Source organism: Eucyclogobius newberryi, unplaced genomic scaffold (genome assembly GCF_026437365.1).
Source record: "Eucyclogobius newberryi isolate DKJ021-1_F unplaced genomic scaffold, fEucNew1.0.hap1 SCAF_9, whole genome shotgun sequence".
NCBI classification, from domain to species: Eukaryota; Metazoa; Chordata; class Actinopteri; order Gobiiformes; family Gobiidae; genus Eucyclogobius; species Eucyclogobius newberryi.
The window spans coordinates 32,925,144-32,940,484 of NW_027316532.1; the positions used below are offsets into that span (position 1 = coordinate 32,925,144).

At 42.2% G+C, this 15,341-nt stretch overlaps 2 protein-coding genes across 3 annotated transcripts; one reads left to right on the forward strand and one right to left on the reverse strand.

Moving 5' to 3' along the window:
• Window positions 1–200: 200 nt before the first annotated feature.
• On the forward strand, window positions 201–4,535 carry elovl1b (ELOVL fatty acid elongase 1b). 2 transcript variants are annotated; one of them, XM_072438413.1, is made up of 8 exons: window positions 201–376; window positions 2,131–2,231; window positions 2,303–2,493; window positions 2,564–2,644; window positions 2,712–2,768; window positions 2,872–2,977; window positions 3,149–3,285; window positions 3,362–4,535. In XM_072438413.1, the coding sequence occupies exons 2-8, from the start codon at window positions 2,162–2,164 to the stop codon at window positions 3,674–3,676; spliced, it is 957 nt and encodes a 318-aa protein (XP_072294514.1). In that variant the 5' UTR covers window positions 201–376; window positions 2,131–2,161; the 3' UTR covers window positions 3,677–4,535. The 2 variants fall into 2 exon arrangements, with proteins under 2 accessions (XP_072294514.1, XP_072294512.1); XM_072438411.1 differs by lacking the exon at window positions 201–376 and having other exon boundaries at window positions 1,897–2,231.
• A 183-nt stretch (window positions 4,536–4,718) lies between these two features.
• zfyve9b (zinc finger, FYVE domain containing 9b) lies at window positions 4,719–15,337 on the reverse strand. Its single transcript, XM_072438188.1, has 16 exons — window positions 15,046–15,337; window positions 13,066–13,796; window positions 12,870–12,969; window positions 12,003–12,202; window positions 11,819–11,930; window positions 11,627–11,746; window positions 11,369–11,524; window positions 9,999–10,223; window positions 9,841–9,923; window positions 9,301–9,405; window positions 9,068–9,218; window positions 7,586–7,666; window positions 6,249–6,411; window positions 6,023–6,128; window positions 5,772–5,951; window positions 4,719–5,339 (listed from the first exon to the last, which is right to left on the reverse strand). The coding sequence occupies exons 1-16, from the start codon at window positions 15,107–15,109 to the stop codon at window positions 5,178–5,180; spliced, it is 2,739 nt and encodes a 912-aa protein (XP_072294289.1). The 5' UTR covers window positions 15,110–15,337; the 3' UTR covers window positions 4,719–5,177.
• Between the last annotated feature and the right edge of the window lie 4 nt (window positions 15,338–15,341).

Below are 15,341 nucleotides of genomic sequence, written 5' to 3' on the forward strand. Positions count from 1 at the left end.
CCCTCTTATTTGGGGCGGGATTTGTGTGTGTGATTTTTTTTAAATGGGGCTGTCGTTTGCTGGCTCCACTAGTTGCTCCGCGCTCACAGTCTGCTCCTTGTGCCCTTGCTCGTGCTTGCTCCTGCTTGCCCTGCCTCCTCCCTGCCAGTTATTCAAAAAAGGTGGGGATTTGGAGCAGTGTTCCACTCATTGCACTCTTGTCAGACTTTTCTACTCTCGCTCTCCCTGGCTGCCTCGACGTGCTGATGCTGCTCCAGTTTGCCTGCCCCTGTCCCGCCTGCTGATCGCCCGGCCTGACCTTTTTTCTGTCCCTGACTGGCTACAGGGAACTCTGAACAGCACCTGGGATTAAGGGAGTCATTTGCATTTGAGCCTGGTAAGTTGCTCAATACCTGAACCAGCATAAACCGAGTGGGTGACGTTGCTTTACGTGTCAAACGGTTCCGTATTTATCGCTCAACTCGGCTTTTGGTGTTGGATTTTATTTTAGGTTTGTGTAAAACAAAAGCTTTCCCATTAAGAAACTTAAACCATTGGTGTTTGGGATACATTTTGTCTTGTTTCCCTTAACTAACCATTTTTGTGTGACCATTTTTTATTTTCCATCTATGATTCACTGACTCTAACTCTCATATGGAAAGACCTTTTACACTAGTGTGTCATAATTCAAGTGACTTTGTCAACATTTCCAGCACAGAGGAAGGAACAGAGTAGTAACAGTAAAACTGCCTTTCTGTTTTGTGAACATTCACAGTAATGGGGAAGTTTCTGACTTCTTGTGGAATCTGAATATCAGACCTCTTTACCCAACAGCAACTTGTCAACTGATCTAAAATGACCACCGACTTTGATTTGAAACAGAAATGTTTGTTCAATTTATACACAGAGCAGCTGTGTTTGCAGCTACAGTTGCTGTTGTTGAAATGGTTTTGCTTTTCATTAACCATCTTCTTGTGGTTGATTGTTAATCCTATTTGTTTCTACATTAACTCCTTACGATTTTGATAGTAAAGTAAGTAATATTCTTGTAAAGGAAAAAAATATGTTCTTTAATCACATGGATGTGACATTTGTTCTAAAGTAATCTTAAATACATCCAGTAAAAAGAATGAGCTGATGTAAAAGGGTTAAGTGCCCTGTAGTGTTAGTTAAAGCACTAGTTTCCGTTCACCTGGCCGGGGGGCTACCCGGCAGCTTTAACTTTTCAGCATTTTTCCTCAGAACAAAATACCTTGATGTTTGCACTCAGCACAGAAATGATGCATTTATTGAACCAAAACCTACAACATCGGTTCCATAACAACCACAGGTTTTTAGGTAAGAGTTTTCTGAAATGTCATCTATTACAGTTAATCATACAATTTAATCCTCAATAACAACATGGACAACTCAATCCCTATTGAGTGTGAATCTGTGTCATCTTCACCTGAAAAAGAACAAAAGATTGGAGAAGAGATACTGGGAATGACTGAGGTCTGCTTTGAACTACAAAAGGAGGAATGTTGCTGTTGCAGTTTTTACACTGTGTATTAAATGTTTTTGCCTGCTTCTGTTAGTCCCTCCATCTGCAAATACGTTCTACTCTATTGCTTGCTTGTGTATTTTGCACTACACAAATGTTCTCTGTGCACGAGAAGACACGCCCTGCATGTCCTTTGCTTTTTACATTTACACATGATATGGTTGGGCCTTTGTCAACAAAACCAATGGTGTGTGCATTATGTCCAATACTTTGAATTTCATGTCGAATAGAAAATGGTGTATATTTTGTATTATGTTGTAGTGTTATTTTTGTGTTGTTTCTATCCACATTGTTCTGTGATGGGTTTGTATAGAGAAGTGTAGTGTCCTGACCCCTAGCTCCCACACAAAGTGCTGCTGTACCAGAAGAATGCCCTCCCCTTATCTTGTGGCGCCTCCCTCCTGATATCAGGCCATGTCTGATGAATGCTTGTGGAGTTGGTAAAGCATCCAGGGATTTTATAGGAGTGTTCTTTTTGGTGAGGTATGCCAAGATGTGATCCTGATTCTAATATTTTCAGATGCTACCACTAACTCCTTGAACAACAGCATACTCATGCTTATGTTACATGCTTATGTGAGAGCTACTTTTTTGTTTGTTTCCTGCAGATATTAGAGTTGTAGTAATCAAGTGACCAACATGCTCCAGGCCATTCAGGACATTGGCTCTCAAGCCATGGATCTCTACAACCACCTCGTAGCAGGAATGGGTAAGAACTTTACCAAGCCTATTCCATACGCATTTAATTGTAATTACAGTTAATATCATTATCCTCCTCAGATCCGCGGGTTAATTCATACCTACTCATGCAGAGTCCAGTTCCCATGACAATAATTTTGCTATGCTACCTGTTCTTTACACTGTACCTGGGACCTCGCATTATGGCCAATCGGAAACCTTTTCAGCTCAAAGAAGCCATGATAATCTACAACTTTGCACTTGTGGGGCTCTCTGTATATATCGTGTATGAGGTAAGGATCTGATTCAGCTGGATTGATTGAAATTGTGCCCCACCAAGCCTTGTTGTTCTTGACTTCATAGTTCCTGATGTCTGGTTGGGCTACAACTTACACATGGAGGTGTGATCCAGTTGATACCTCCAACAGCCCTGAAGCTTTAAGGGTAAGATTTAATGTGTGCAGATGGTGGTTATTACATTTTCATTCACACAATTCCAAAATAATTGTAGATGGTCCGAGTTGGATGGCTTTTCTGGTTTTCAAAGATTATCGAGCTCATGGACACAGTAAGTCCACACATTCTTGTGAAATATACTCAAGTCAGTAATGATGTGCATGATGTTCAATTCACTATAATGTTTTGGTTTAAAAAATATATATATCTTTCAGATCTTCTTTGTGTTGAGGAAAAAGCAGGCACAGATTACCTTCCTCCACATTTTCCACCACAGCATCCTGCCCTGGACCTGGTGGTGGGGTGTGAGCTATGCTCCTGGTAAGCACTCATTCACCTACTAATGGTTAATAATTACCATTTAAATGTCGTATATATCTCTTTGCATGCCTCCCTTTTACAAATCAAACATTAATAAGCCATCAATAGCAGCTAGTTTGCAATCTATAGTTGTATCGTAAGTGTTGTAACCCAGAGGTTTTCTTTTCCCAGGTGGAATGGGATCTTTCCATGCCATGGTCAACTCTCTAGTGCACACGTTCATGTATTTGTACTATGGGCTCGCTGCTTCTGGACCTCAGTTCCAAAAGTTTCTGTGGTGGAAGAAGTACATGACTGCAATTCAGCTGGTATGTATCTGTTTGTTTGGACTCGTGATGCAATGAGGCTCAAGCAGTAACAAAGTGTATTTTATTTGTGTGACAGATTCAGTTTGTGCTGGTCTCGCTCCATATCACACAGTGGTACTTCATGAGCAGTTGTGACTACCAGCCCACCTTATTTATCCACCTCATCTGGATGTACGGCACCATCTTCTTTGTACTTTTCTCCAACTTCTGGATCCAGGCCTATGTAAAGGGTAAGCGTCTGCCCAAAATGGCACAGAAAGACACAGCGGTTCACGGCAACCGCAAACACTACGAAAGTGGCACAAAACATGGGAAAGGCACAAGCAACGATCTCCGTGGAAATGGCTCTAATCATTACGAGAACGGCAGTGCTCACATGAAGAAGGCATAGGATCACTGGACAGAAAATGCCAAAACAAATGACTACAAGAACCTGTCAAAGGAAAGGATTGCAATGAATATGTTGTCAGTTTTTATTTTTAAATGTTAAAAGGTGGGGAAATTATGTGATCGAAGACTACACACTTGGGGTCCCACTCCTAGTTGGACTGTGTTTTAGTTGGGAAATCACGCAACACAATAAATGATGAGAAGAGGTTTTTGTTTTCTTCACGGATGTTGAAACGGCCCTTAGTTCAGTCTCACACTGGTGGCCTTTTACTTTCACTTATCTGACCTCCATGTTTTCCTGACTACTGTGGACAGATGGCACAACAGTTTATTTAATATAAACCTAAATACATTTCATAAATACTATTTACAGCAAGCAAAAACTCATTGTATTGGTATGATTTTTTTCTATTATTGTACATTCAATTAAAGGACAATAAATTCAATTTTATTTATTTATTTAATAAATTCATAGTATTTCACATATTGTGAAGATTTTAAATATGCCCAAGAAAAACATTGTGCTTTGTTGAAGTAATTGCTTGCTATGTCAAGCATGTGGGAAGAGGAGGAGGGAAACAAAAGGCCCTTTCTTCCTCTTGTAAAACAGTTCAGTGAGAGGATGAGGGAATGTGTTACAGCGGATCTACACCCTCTTGTCACCAGTCATTACGTTCAAGGTCATGGAGACAAATGAGTATGATATCTTAATCAAACCCTGGGATATTAAGTACTGGAATTGTATTTAATATATCCTAGCACAGTGTTTCTCAAACTGTGGTACACAGGCTCCTTCAGGTGGTATGCAGATTTCTTTGCAGTTCAATTATTTGCTGAAAATAAAGAGGATTCAAACCACACTTGTCCTTCTTTTCCTTGTTAAGAACAAGTCCAGTAATTTTAGAACGTTGTAGCAGTTTAAGCCTAGAATTGGTGCTCAGTTTTAAAGTTTGAGAACCACTGTCCCAGCAAGTATCAACTTCAAATACATTTTTAAAGTAAATGCCAATAGATGAGACAAAAACTTCTGAAGATTCAGTCCCTTTTTCATTACAGTTTTTTTTTTTTATTTCAAGCTGAGAATGCATTGCAGAAGCAGTCAGTAAAATGCATCCAGTAAGAAAACATTCATAAGCATTCGGTCAATGTGTGTTAAATTAGCCACAAATCTGCATACAGTTCTTCAAAGTCATTCACTTTTCTCCTTGCATTATGTTTGAGGTGTTCCCTCGTTAAAGGTTTTAAAACATTGTGTTCTCAATGATCGGCTACGTATGAGGTCATCTACAGTGCAGAGCCCTGATCTAAAGTCAGTTTAGTTTCATGCATACCCTGATTGTCAAAGGGCAGAGTGGTCTCAGAAAACCACAGTGTTATTTGTTTATGTGGATGAGAAGGGCCAAACCAATGTGGACCCATCTGCCATTAAACTGCACTCCTTTTATTGTCCTGAAACCATTTGGCAGCTGAAATGTTGTGGTTAGGAAGCCATAATGGTGCTCTTAAGTGACATTTTCTAGAATGTAAAAAATAAGCTCCATCACTATTGACTCGTCATTTCTTTTACGCCCCCTACTATGTATAACAGGAATGAGGACACTATCCAGGGCATTGAGGTACTGAGCTGGGAGTGGCTGCCCATTGCTCCCAGCCACAAATCCCACCTGAAATGACAAAACAAACCACTAATTATTTGAATGCAGTCACACCTTGCAATTTCCCTTAACAATAAACTACACTTAACTCTTGCTGTGTTTCTGACTTCACCATGACAATAGTAATGTCAATAGTATTTAATACAGATGAGGGGCTAAAATGATTACTGTAAAAAATTAGATGTTGTAATATAATTATCCAGCAGCTTATCGGGTTGTTACATGGCTGTTTTATTTACTTTTTATATATTTTTTGCTTGTAATGAAAAGATTTTGACTTTCAATCCCAAGCTCTAGAGGGAAATTTGTCTCTTGGCCCCATCTGAGAGTATGACCGCATTCTCGTACAGATGAATCATAAGATGAGGCGACAACAGGGTAGTAAATGGAGAATGTATACCCTTTTCAAGTACAATTCATGTATAGAAGCTGGTGTCTGACCTCTTGAGGGTCAAAGGTGACACGTAGTCCTAGTTTTGCCATGCCGTCTTCTTTGAGCAGTTTCAGGTGGGGGCACAATGCCAAACAAAACGCTCGGGCTATTCGCTCGGTTAGCCGGTTGTGCTCAGCTGTTTCTGGCATGTCTCCTTTACCATGATCACCCCTTTTCAAAAAGAAAACCTAAAATTGGAACAAGAAAGTTTTATCTTTGTTATTGTTTAATATTTTGTTAGAGTCAGCATCACCCTTACCTCAGTCCACCGGATGATTTTTCCGTTCTCCGTGTACTCAGACTTTTGGAATAGCTTCTTACTACTAATGGACTCCATGGATTTCCCATCTACAGGGCTTATAATTCTGTGGATAAATTTACTGTGTAGGTTATTGGAACATTTGAAAAACATTTACATTTTAGTAAGTCTCAAGACAAACTAATCCACTTATAACAAACTTTTATTTTACTGTTACTACACTCACCCCTTATTCACACAACACTTTCCCTCCACCCACTGTACACAAACAAGCTCCTGGCTCTCTGACTGGTCCAGCTTTCCACAGGTGACAGTGTAGTCTTTCATCTCCCGTAGCGACCGCCTCAACTCCACCATAGTCTCTACGGTGATCTGCACCATGAGGCCATCTGGAGCAGAGGGGAGGACAGCAAAATAGAAACAGGACACAAGCACACAGCAAACAGACAAACATTGACAGGTAGACGCAAATGCCTGGCCAAACGGCCTGTCACACATAAAGCAACAAAATTAACTAATTGAGCAGCAGTATAGTATAGAGCTCGGGTTTTGGGCAACAGTGCAAAATGTACATAGTGATACATCAAAGCAATGTCAGAAGTAAACAAACGCCTATTGGTTTTGTTTATTAGTATTTGTGTCACAAAGGTGAGTTCTATACTAGTACTTTAAGCCAACATGGTCCATATTCTCACGGGAGATGGCGGAGGAGAGTGGATCGGTGGTCGAAGACGTTCTGGACGGCGTGGAGGAGCAGCCTTTTCTGGCTGCACGTGCCCGGAAACGTAAAAAATCCCTTAGCTCGTCCGAGGGTTCTGGGAATGAGCAGCAGGATGAGGCTGAAGCTATTGATATCCGGGGTGAGAGCAGAGACTGTAAGGTGATCATAAAGCTTGCACAGGATAGTGCATCCTTTAAGGAGTGGAATTCAGTGGCATTGTCAAAGAGCCTAACTGTAGCTGTGGGAGTGATCAAGAGTGCGAGTGTCCTTAGAGATGGCTCGCTGCTGGTCGTGTGCAAGGACGCGGCTCAGCAACGGAAGGCGATTGGAACTAAACGTCTGGGTGGAAAGGACATTCTTGTGTCTGATGCTGAAAGAAACACGGTCAGAGGAGTTGTCGTAGGTGTCCCTACGGCGATGTCTGTGGATGAAGTTAAGGAGAATTTGACTGGAGCTACGGTGGTGGACGCTAGGCGGTTGAAGGTGACCCGGTCTGGGGTAAGATGTGACAGCTTGTCGGTAATGGTAACACTTGAAGGGAGGTGCCTGCCTAGTAAGGGACTTTTTACGTTTCCGGGCACGTGCAGCCAGAAAAGGCTGCTCCTCCACGCCGTCCAGAACGTCGACCACCGATCCACTCTCCATCTCCCGTCTCTCCAGCCGGTTGGTCTCTGAAACAACAACAACTATTCTAGTCACAAAGACATATCATGACCTCATGGGCTTTGTAACACCAAAGCAATGGAAGGAGTACTTTTACGGACTACGACAGAGTCTGAGGACTACGAAAAGTCTGAGGAATAAAGTAACAACAACATATTTGTGTATGCAAAAAGTCTTACCCTCTACAATGCTGGACTTGGCAAGGTATCCTGCAGAGGCTTTAAGGGCACTGCTGAAGATAAAAAAACATGATCCTGTGACTGTAAAGAAGAAGAATAAAGATAATTATTCAATGTAAGCAATGTTCATTTACAAGTATTATTAAAGCAGCACTATGTAACTTCTTTGATGAAGCGTCCACCAATTAACTATGGAAATGTGTTTATTTGCTTGGAATGTTCCTCAGTATGGCATTAAACGATTCTGTTCTTCTTCTTCTTCTTCTTCTTCTTCTTCTTCTTCTTCTTCTTCTTCTTCTTCTTCTTCTTCTTCTTCTTCTTCTTCTTCTTCTTCTTCTTCTTCTTCTTCTTCTTCTTCTTCTTCTTCTTCTTCTTCTTCTTCTTCTTCTTCTTCTTCTTCTTCTTCTTCTTCTTCTTCTTCTTCTTCTTGTGATATAGCTTGGCTCTCCACAGATGTGACCTGTAACTTGTGGTGGCATCACCAGCTTCTAGAGATAAAGTCTAAAGAATAAAGTCTAAAGAATAAAGTCTGGCGGTAATTTAACACTTAGGCACCAGCCGCCATAAAACACCAAAGAAGAAGTAGAAGCTCTCTCACAATGAGAATGAAAAAGTTACATAGTGCACCCTTTAAATATCATTGGTGGGTGGGCTTACTGATTGAAAAGAATAGTCTACTGCAGTAAATTACTTTAGTAACTAATAGTAATAAATAAGAATATGAAGTCACCGGGATAGACTCCAGTCACCCGCGACCCCAAAGGGGAACAAGCGGTAGAAAATGGATGGATGGATGGAAATTTGCATAGGCTGGACTCGGTTTGTAAATTATATGTTTTAGTTATTTGATTAAAATCCATGTATAATTATGTATTTAATGTGGTAAGCAGAAGTGGGCTTAAGAATGTTTTTATTACTTTATTACTCTTTATTTTTCTCCAACCCATTAGTTCACAAGTCAATCCAACAATGAACTGGACTTTGTATTGTTAAATGATGATGACATGAAGTGCACATATCTGACTTTGTGTCCTCGATAGCCCTTACTGATACTGCTGATCCTTATTCGCCTGCCAAGACTGTTATCGTCTCTAACATAAGGGTCATTATTGTGCAAATGTGTACACAGTGGTTGTTAAGGCGGGTTCATTGGGTGAGGGACTTTGCAGTGTTTGACGCTCTAAAAGTAATTTAGTCATTTTCTATGACAATACATCTGGAATAGTAACGCATAACAAATGTGTATACTTAAAGGGCGTATGTATATTCCATGTATACCTATGAACAGTACCATTTAAATGAATCATATACTGGCATCTAGTGGTGAAATTTGGTAAGTGCAATATTTATTACAAACAACAAAACGTCTATTGCCCTTTGATTTCCATGACTTCAGCATTTTATTTCTGCCTCGCCTGCATTTCCGTCGCTACATTTAAACCACCATATGTCATGGCGAGGCACAGTGTCCCCGCGGCCTACCTTTGCGGGGCAGATTGTGGATGCTGATGGCCTGGGTTTGGTACAGTCCATCGTCCCCTTGAACACAGATGAGGTGAGAATCTGCCCCCTCGTTAAAACACGCACCAATGGCCAGCACATGCTCGTTAGACTTAGTTAAAGCCCTCATCATCTGATAGAGGAATGCATTATTATATTATTATTATTGTAGTGACAAATGTACATCATCTCATTTAGGATCAATGGCAGGACACCTCAGTATATCCACTTTTGGGGATCTTAATGCATGTCCGCTGAGCTTCGAGATCCACAGTGAGGCCCGGTACTGTTGGAAGACTGTAGCGATAATTTCTAAAGTCCTAAACAAAGACAAAAAGAGAAACAATGATGCATGGTAATAACTTCATACTGCACAAAACAGTTATTATATGTAACTCCCAAAAAAAACTAAAATACAAGAGTAAAACGTTGTGGACCTAGCATATGTATGTATAAATATGTAAATGTGTATAAAGATGGTAAAATGCCTAAAACATCCCATTGTGTGGTGTAAATTCCATAAATACAATACAATTACTAACTTTTCCTTTTCATTTGTTCTCACTGCTGTTTCATTGAAAGAAAGGGACAATGTAATATGAATCTTCAAATTTCAAACATTATGCAATATATATTCAGGGTATTTATTGCAGTGCATTTGCAGATATTGGAGCTATCTGAATGTATATTTGCTAGATACATGCATTTCTGGTAGCGATTGTAAATTATTTGAAAAGATTACATTTCATACTTACTACTAATAGTCTCATTATAGTGCGACCAATCTCCCCAAACAAAGGTTTCCTGAATCGCACACTGTATAAAGGACATGGGTAAACTGAAAAAAAAAAAAAAAAAAACTAATTCGATACCAGTCATAAATCAATAAAGACATTCATTAGCCGTTTCCTACATCTGTATTCTGCCCCCAAACGCAGCATGAGGCGGAGGGGGAATGCTTTGGCCCAGGCCACTTCCACACGGTGGACCAGCAGGCCGAAGAGGTAAGGCTGGTTGGGCAGAGGTAGTCCTTGGAGCGACTGGTGAGTGGCGCGGACGTAGAGGAGGCCGGCATGGTCTGCACTGTCCAGAAACGTGCTCCCAAACAGGGACAGGGATAAGTGCTTCACCACCTTTCCTATGGACACACAAAGCAAACAGCCTGTTATGCAAACAGATTCAAATTAATACTCTGCAGTGTACAGTACTGCAGACATGGAAACCAATTACTTCGTTTTTTCATCATTAAAATTTGGTTGTACTTTGTACACAAAGGTGACAGCTGGGGGCAAGGGGGTGCAGTTATAAAGGTGGAAGGTGGGTCTACACAAAAAGGTTGAAAAGGTTTATTTAAAACTGAAGCTTTTCTTGAACCCTTTGGAAACAATTGGTTGGAGCCTTTGTGAAGCTGAGCTCTGTAGTTTTGGCCTCTGATGTCTGTTTTACTCTAATTCACTAGAAAGGACCACAACCCCATCTACGATGCAAAGTGCTTATTGACCTACGAGAAACATGAACAACACCAATGTACAGAAATGGATGCTGTTTTGGGGCTTCTGGTGATGAGGGCTGTAGGCTCCCAGGCCTCAGTACCCCCATCTAGGAGATGAATTGTAATAATTTGAAAAATTAAAGAGGGTGAGAGGGAGGGGCACGAAGTCACAAACACTGATGTATTTGACCTGGATGCTTAAATAGTATAGCTGCAGGAAGGGGCATGAAAGGGGTGTGGTCCTTACTTATCTTCATAAGTAAAAACAAGCTCAGCACAGAGGACAACAGATTTTCTTTGTTAAATATATGAATGATTAAAGCTGGTTTCTGAAGGGATTGTCTGATTGACACTAAAATTAGCATTTGTAGGGTTTTGATCCATATAAAAGTCCTGTTAATGTTTAATTTTATTTTAGGCAAATTCTTTACTTGAGGCTTTGGCGTACAAACTGACCCGGATGCTTCCCAGAATGATTGATTTGACATAAGTGGGTTACAGCTTTATTTTTATTTACAGCATATCAAGCAGCTTGAGAGTTCCCTTTTATAAAAAAGTGGACAAAATGGAATAAATAAAGAAAAAGGGGTTGAACTGCTTGGATGTTACAGAGGATAGAGGGATAAGTTCCTCTTGCTTGACTGCCTTTGGCCTTGACTGAAATAGTCGATTAATTTAAAATCAATACTTCATGGATCAACTCATGTCCTCAACATCTTCAATCATTGATATAATGTTCATACTACGATATATGGCAGTTTTTATACAGCTGGTAAATAATGTCCTCTAACCTGTAAGGCTGTCCCGGTACAGCTGGATGAAGTGGCTGAAGATGTCTTTGGGGAAAGTCTTTTCTTCAGGGGAACACTGCAGCAGCACCACAACCTCGTCCTGTCCTACAGCGTGCAAGCCCTTTGTGGTCACACACCAGCACCTCCGGTTCACATCTGGGACAAGGTCATTCAGACAGAACCGAGTATGGGTTAAAATCATTAAGTGGTTTGAGACGAATGTTGTGTTTATTTATGAATGCTTGTAAAACAACGCACAGTTGACCAGTTTGACCATAGCAAGAAGATTAGCATTGAGTACAAAGACCAGCGGCTTTGGTCTACCGCTCTCCAGCTCCTGAATGAGCAGCGTCTCAGAGGGCTCCTCCACAGTGTAATCTGAAGCATAATTAAGCATAACATAATTCAAATGTAATTGAACTTGTAAACATGCAACCTTCCTTTCCTTACCTCCTTTGACACCAGTAGATGTGAGGATAGGTGGAAGACCGTTCAAGGGGATGAGGTTGACAGAGCAGCCCACCAAAGCTGCAGGGCCCCAGCTATAAGAACTACCGGCCTCCTTCAAATGGGAAGCCTGTGACTGATTTTGTCATTCAACAACATATAGTATTACATGCATGTTCAAACTTACATTAGATGCTGTCCCATGAGTCCTTGAGGCTCTCCTAAACTGTGGGGAACTTGCAGGACTTGTGACAGGAGCAAGTGCACGGCTCATTAGGGGGGAGAACATGGGCCCTCGTACTGGTGTGGTAGGCGCAGACTCGGACTGTTTACTGCTCAGGATCTCATCTGCAAACCACACCCTCCGCATTCCCTTTGGAGGTGTTCCTGGCAGAAATATTGTGCCCATGTCAAACAACTATAAAAGCCCTGTGTCCAAACATTTTTCACAGAGGGCCGCATTTTGAAACTTATACGGAGCAGGGGGCCACAGACAACCGACAATGAAGTGAACCATTGACAATTTTACATTGGACATAGTTTCGAGGCCTCCACACCTTTAATAAGACTTGGAACATTAATATTAGGTGGGTATAACATGTTTAAATTGTTCAAATTTTACAGTAAAAAGTACTACTTTTTGTTGTTTGGGCCGACTTAGCAGGAAGCCTGAGGGCCAACAAAATTTGGGCTGTGTTTGTTATATTGCATTGGTTTGTTTTAATGGCAATTAATTTGCCCCCGGGCCACAGTTTGGAAACCCCTGCTATACACTGTATGGGACCTGAAGTTGCAATCTAACATTACATGTACATTATACATCACATCCACACAGGCTGCAAGGACACAAGACGACAGTATGTACTGGAGCAAGAGTGACATTCAAAGAGCCAGTCTCATGGGTATAAGAAAACTGCGGCATGACTTTAAAGTGTACCAAATAGAATAATACATTCCTTTTGTAAAGGAAAAACTAAAAATGAATGTAACCTATTGTGGATTGTGGACAGTTTATGGCCATATTACAATGTCAAAGATAAGTGAATGTTCTTACCGTTCAGCAGAGTTGAGTGGCAGGCCACACAAACACGGCCCTCTTTGCCATCAAGGTGTGAGAGCTTGAGCTTGAGATTGGAGCACAGTGCACAGAAAACCTGATAAAAAACATCATTATCTATTAAAAATTCTATTTTATAAAGATCAAAAGAAAAAGTATGTGTAGTTAAACGTAATGAAACGTGTTTCCTCACCCTTCCACAGGCGCGGCAGTGGTGCCTCCTCTTGGTGAAGGTAAATCGAACCTGACACCTCATGCACACCTGAGCCTGGGAGTCAGGGACCCACACAGGGGCCACTTGCCCTAGGGCCGATCCTCGATCTCTGGACAGAATCCCGTCCGGGCTGGTCTGAGTCGAATCATTATCAGGGTTCTGCAGAGAGGCAGCTGTGTGCCCGGCGGCTGAGCCCTCTCCACACTCTTCCTCCTCACTACATGATGTCTCTTGGCTTCTTCTGGCGTCATCAGCATTTGGATCACACTGCTGCAGACTGCTCTCCTCCAGCTCTTTCTCCTCAACCACAGAGTCTTCTTTTGAAATCTTCTTCTGGGGTTCCTTCTCCATGTCCATGTCTTCCTCCTCTGGCCAGGCAGCTTCAGCCGGACTCAGCACCAAGGGGCTTGCAGCTTCTCCAAAACACCCCTCGGACCAAGTGGAAATAGATGTGATGGTGCAGTTGCCCTCCTCCAGCTGCTTCAGCACCTTCTGGGGTTTGGTCTGCAATGGAGAGGTTGAAGGCATCTTGGCCAGGGGATCACATGTTTTTAGTACACGAGGGCCCTCTCTTGATACTTTTGATGGGCTTTTACAAGGAGACTCTGGCTTTCCCGGTTTGGGCAAGTCTTCATCTTTGAGCACAAACAGGCAAGGTCTATTGAGCCAGTGCTGCTTTGTATCCTGGAGAGATGGATTATCGCCTTCATCTGTTTCATAAAAGTCATGATTACATGCATAGCGACACATGCCGTGCTTACACATTAATAACAGCGTATAAGGGGGGATAGCTACTGTATTCACACACACTAAGTGGCCATTTAAAATAACGTGCTGATCTAGGACTTCACCTCACAGCTTTCAATCTTGACCACGGACAGCGTTTCATTAGTGCACAATTGTCCTTGAGAGGTGGAAACTAATTGATCTCATGTATACAGTAGGCCTATTACAGGCAATCATCAATGTGCATTTGTATAGGCCTAGTCAATGGTGAGAAACCATTGATTAACATAAGGTCTCTGGACAACCAAAGCTGCTGTGTGCAGAGATGTGATGTGTGTGTTCATTGTACCTCACGTTGTCCATAGGCAGCAGTTAATGTGTGGATATTCCCCTGAGGAGGCTCACATGGATGTATCGTAATTAAGGTTTAATATGCCTATTCCAACATACTCAAATGGCCTGGTATGTGCACTGCCTCAGTCTTTTCTGTTGACTGGGACAGCATGTCAGTTTAAACTGTGCAAAGTATGTCCCCATGTTCTTCTAAGCTTCGGTTAAAATCCCATTACAGCTGTTTCAACACCCTACACGGGCTTTTGCCTACGAATGGTGGTCACGTAACATAACCATTACTGTAAATTTGCCAGACGCCTTGCAAAGGAAGCCAATATCCTCCCCATCGCTGTGATTCATTGAGCGGCACCTCCAAAGTGATTCATTAATGACTCAGGAGCGCGTCATCGCCGCACTGGTTCAGCTCATGTCCATTTCAACATCTGCATTATAAAGTTTTTTTTTAAATGCTACTTCTTTCAAGTGCGTTTCGTTGGTGGGTTTAATGAAGCTGTGATAAATAAATATCTCTGCACGAGGTGATGCTCGCTTCACGGGACAGTGACGCAGTCGTCAACACGTGTACTTGTTTAACGACCAGCGGCCGGTGGCAATGCGACACTCAGTCAAACCCTTACATCACCAAACCGGGCATTTTCATGTCACCGGACCAGTGGACACCGTGGACACCGTGGACACCGTGGACACCGTGGACACCGTGGACACCGTGGACAGTGGACCGTGCACCACACACACAAACACGCACTGACACGGATGATGCGGTCTATGCGCGGCGCAACTGCTGCTTCAGCATTTCCAGTGACAACATCCCGACACGCACACGCAGTGACGGGGCGAGTGAAAAGCATCCCCGCCCTGATACCGTTACTCGTGCCTCACCTTCTGTTATGGCTCCGAGCAGACTTTCATTCTCGTCATCCCGCGGACTGAAAAACTTCAGCATTTTCCCCTCGCTCCGTGCGAGTCCAAAGCGCTGGCTCTGTGCACGATCGAAACGCGGGATGGTTTGCGTCTCTGCTCCCCTTGATCTCCTCCTCCTCCTCTCTCTGCGGCTCTTTGAAGAAACTCAAGAGGTGCTCACCGATGTCCTTCCCCAGTTCGCTTTCTCCATCCCGCAGGAGCCCGCGCGAGCCAAGACCAGCAGGGAAAAAAAAAAAAAAACCGCTCCCCAAATC

Coding starts and splice junctions, on each gene's coding strand:
- elovl1b (XM_072438413.1), top strand. CDS start 2,162: ATGCTCCAGGCCATTCAGGACATTGGCTCTCAAGCCATGGATCTCTAC. Junction 2,769..2,871: donor TTATCGAGCTCATGGACACA/GTAAGTCCACAC, acceptor TATATCTTTCAG/ATCTTCTTTGTGTTGAGGAA. Junction 2,978..3,148: donor GGGTGTGAGCTATGCTCCTG/GTAAGCACTCAT, acceptor TTCTTTTCCCAG/GTGGAATGGGATCTTTCCAT.
- zfyve9b (XM_072438188.1), bottom strand. CDS start 15,109: ATGCTGAAGTTTTTCAGTCCGCGGGATGACGAGAATGAAAGTCTGCTC. Junction 13,797..15,045: donor GCTCGGAGCCATAACAGAAG/GTGAGGCACGAG, acceptor TTTATGAAACAG/ATGAAGGCGATAATCCATCT. Junction 6,412..7,585: donor CAAGTCCAGCATTGTAGAGG/GTAAGACTTTTT, acceptor CCTCTGCTCCAG/ATGGCCTCATGGTGCAGATC.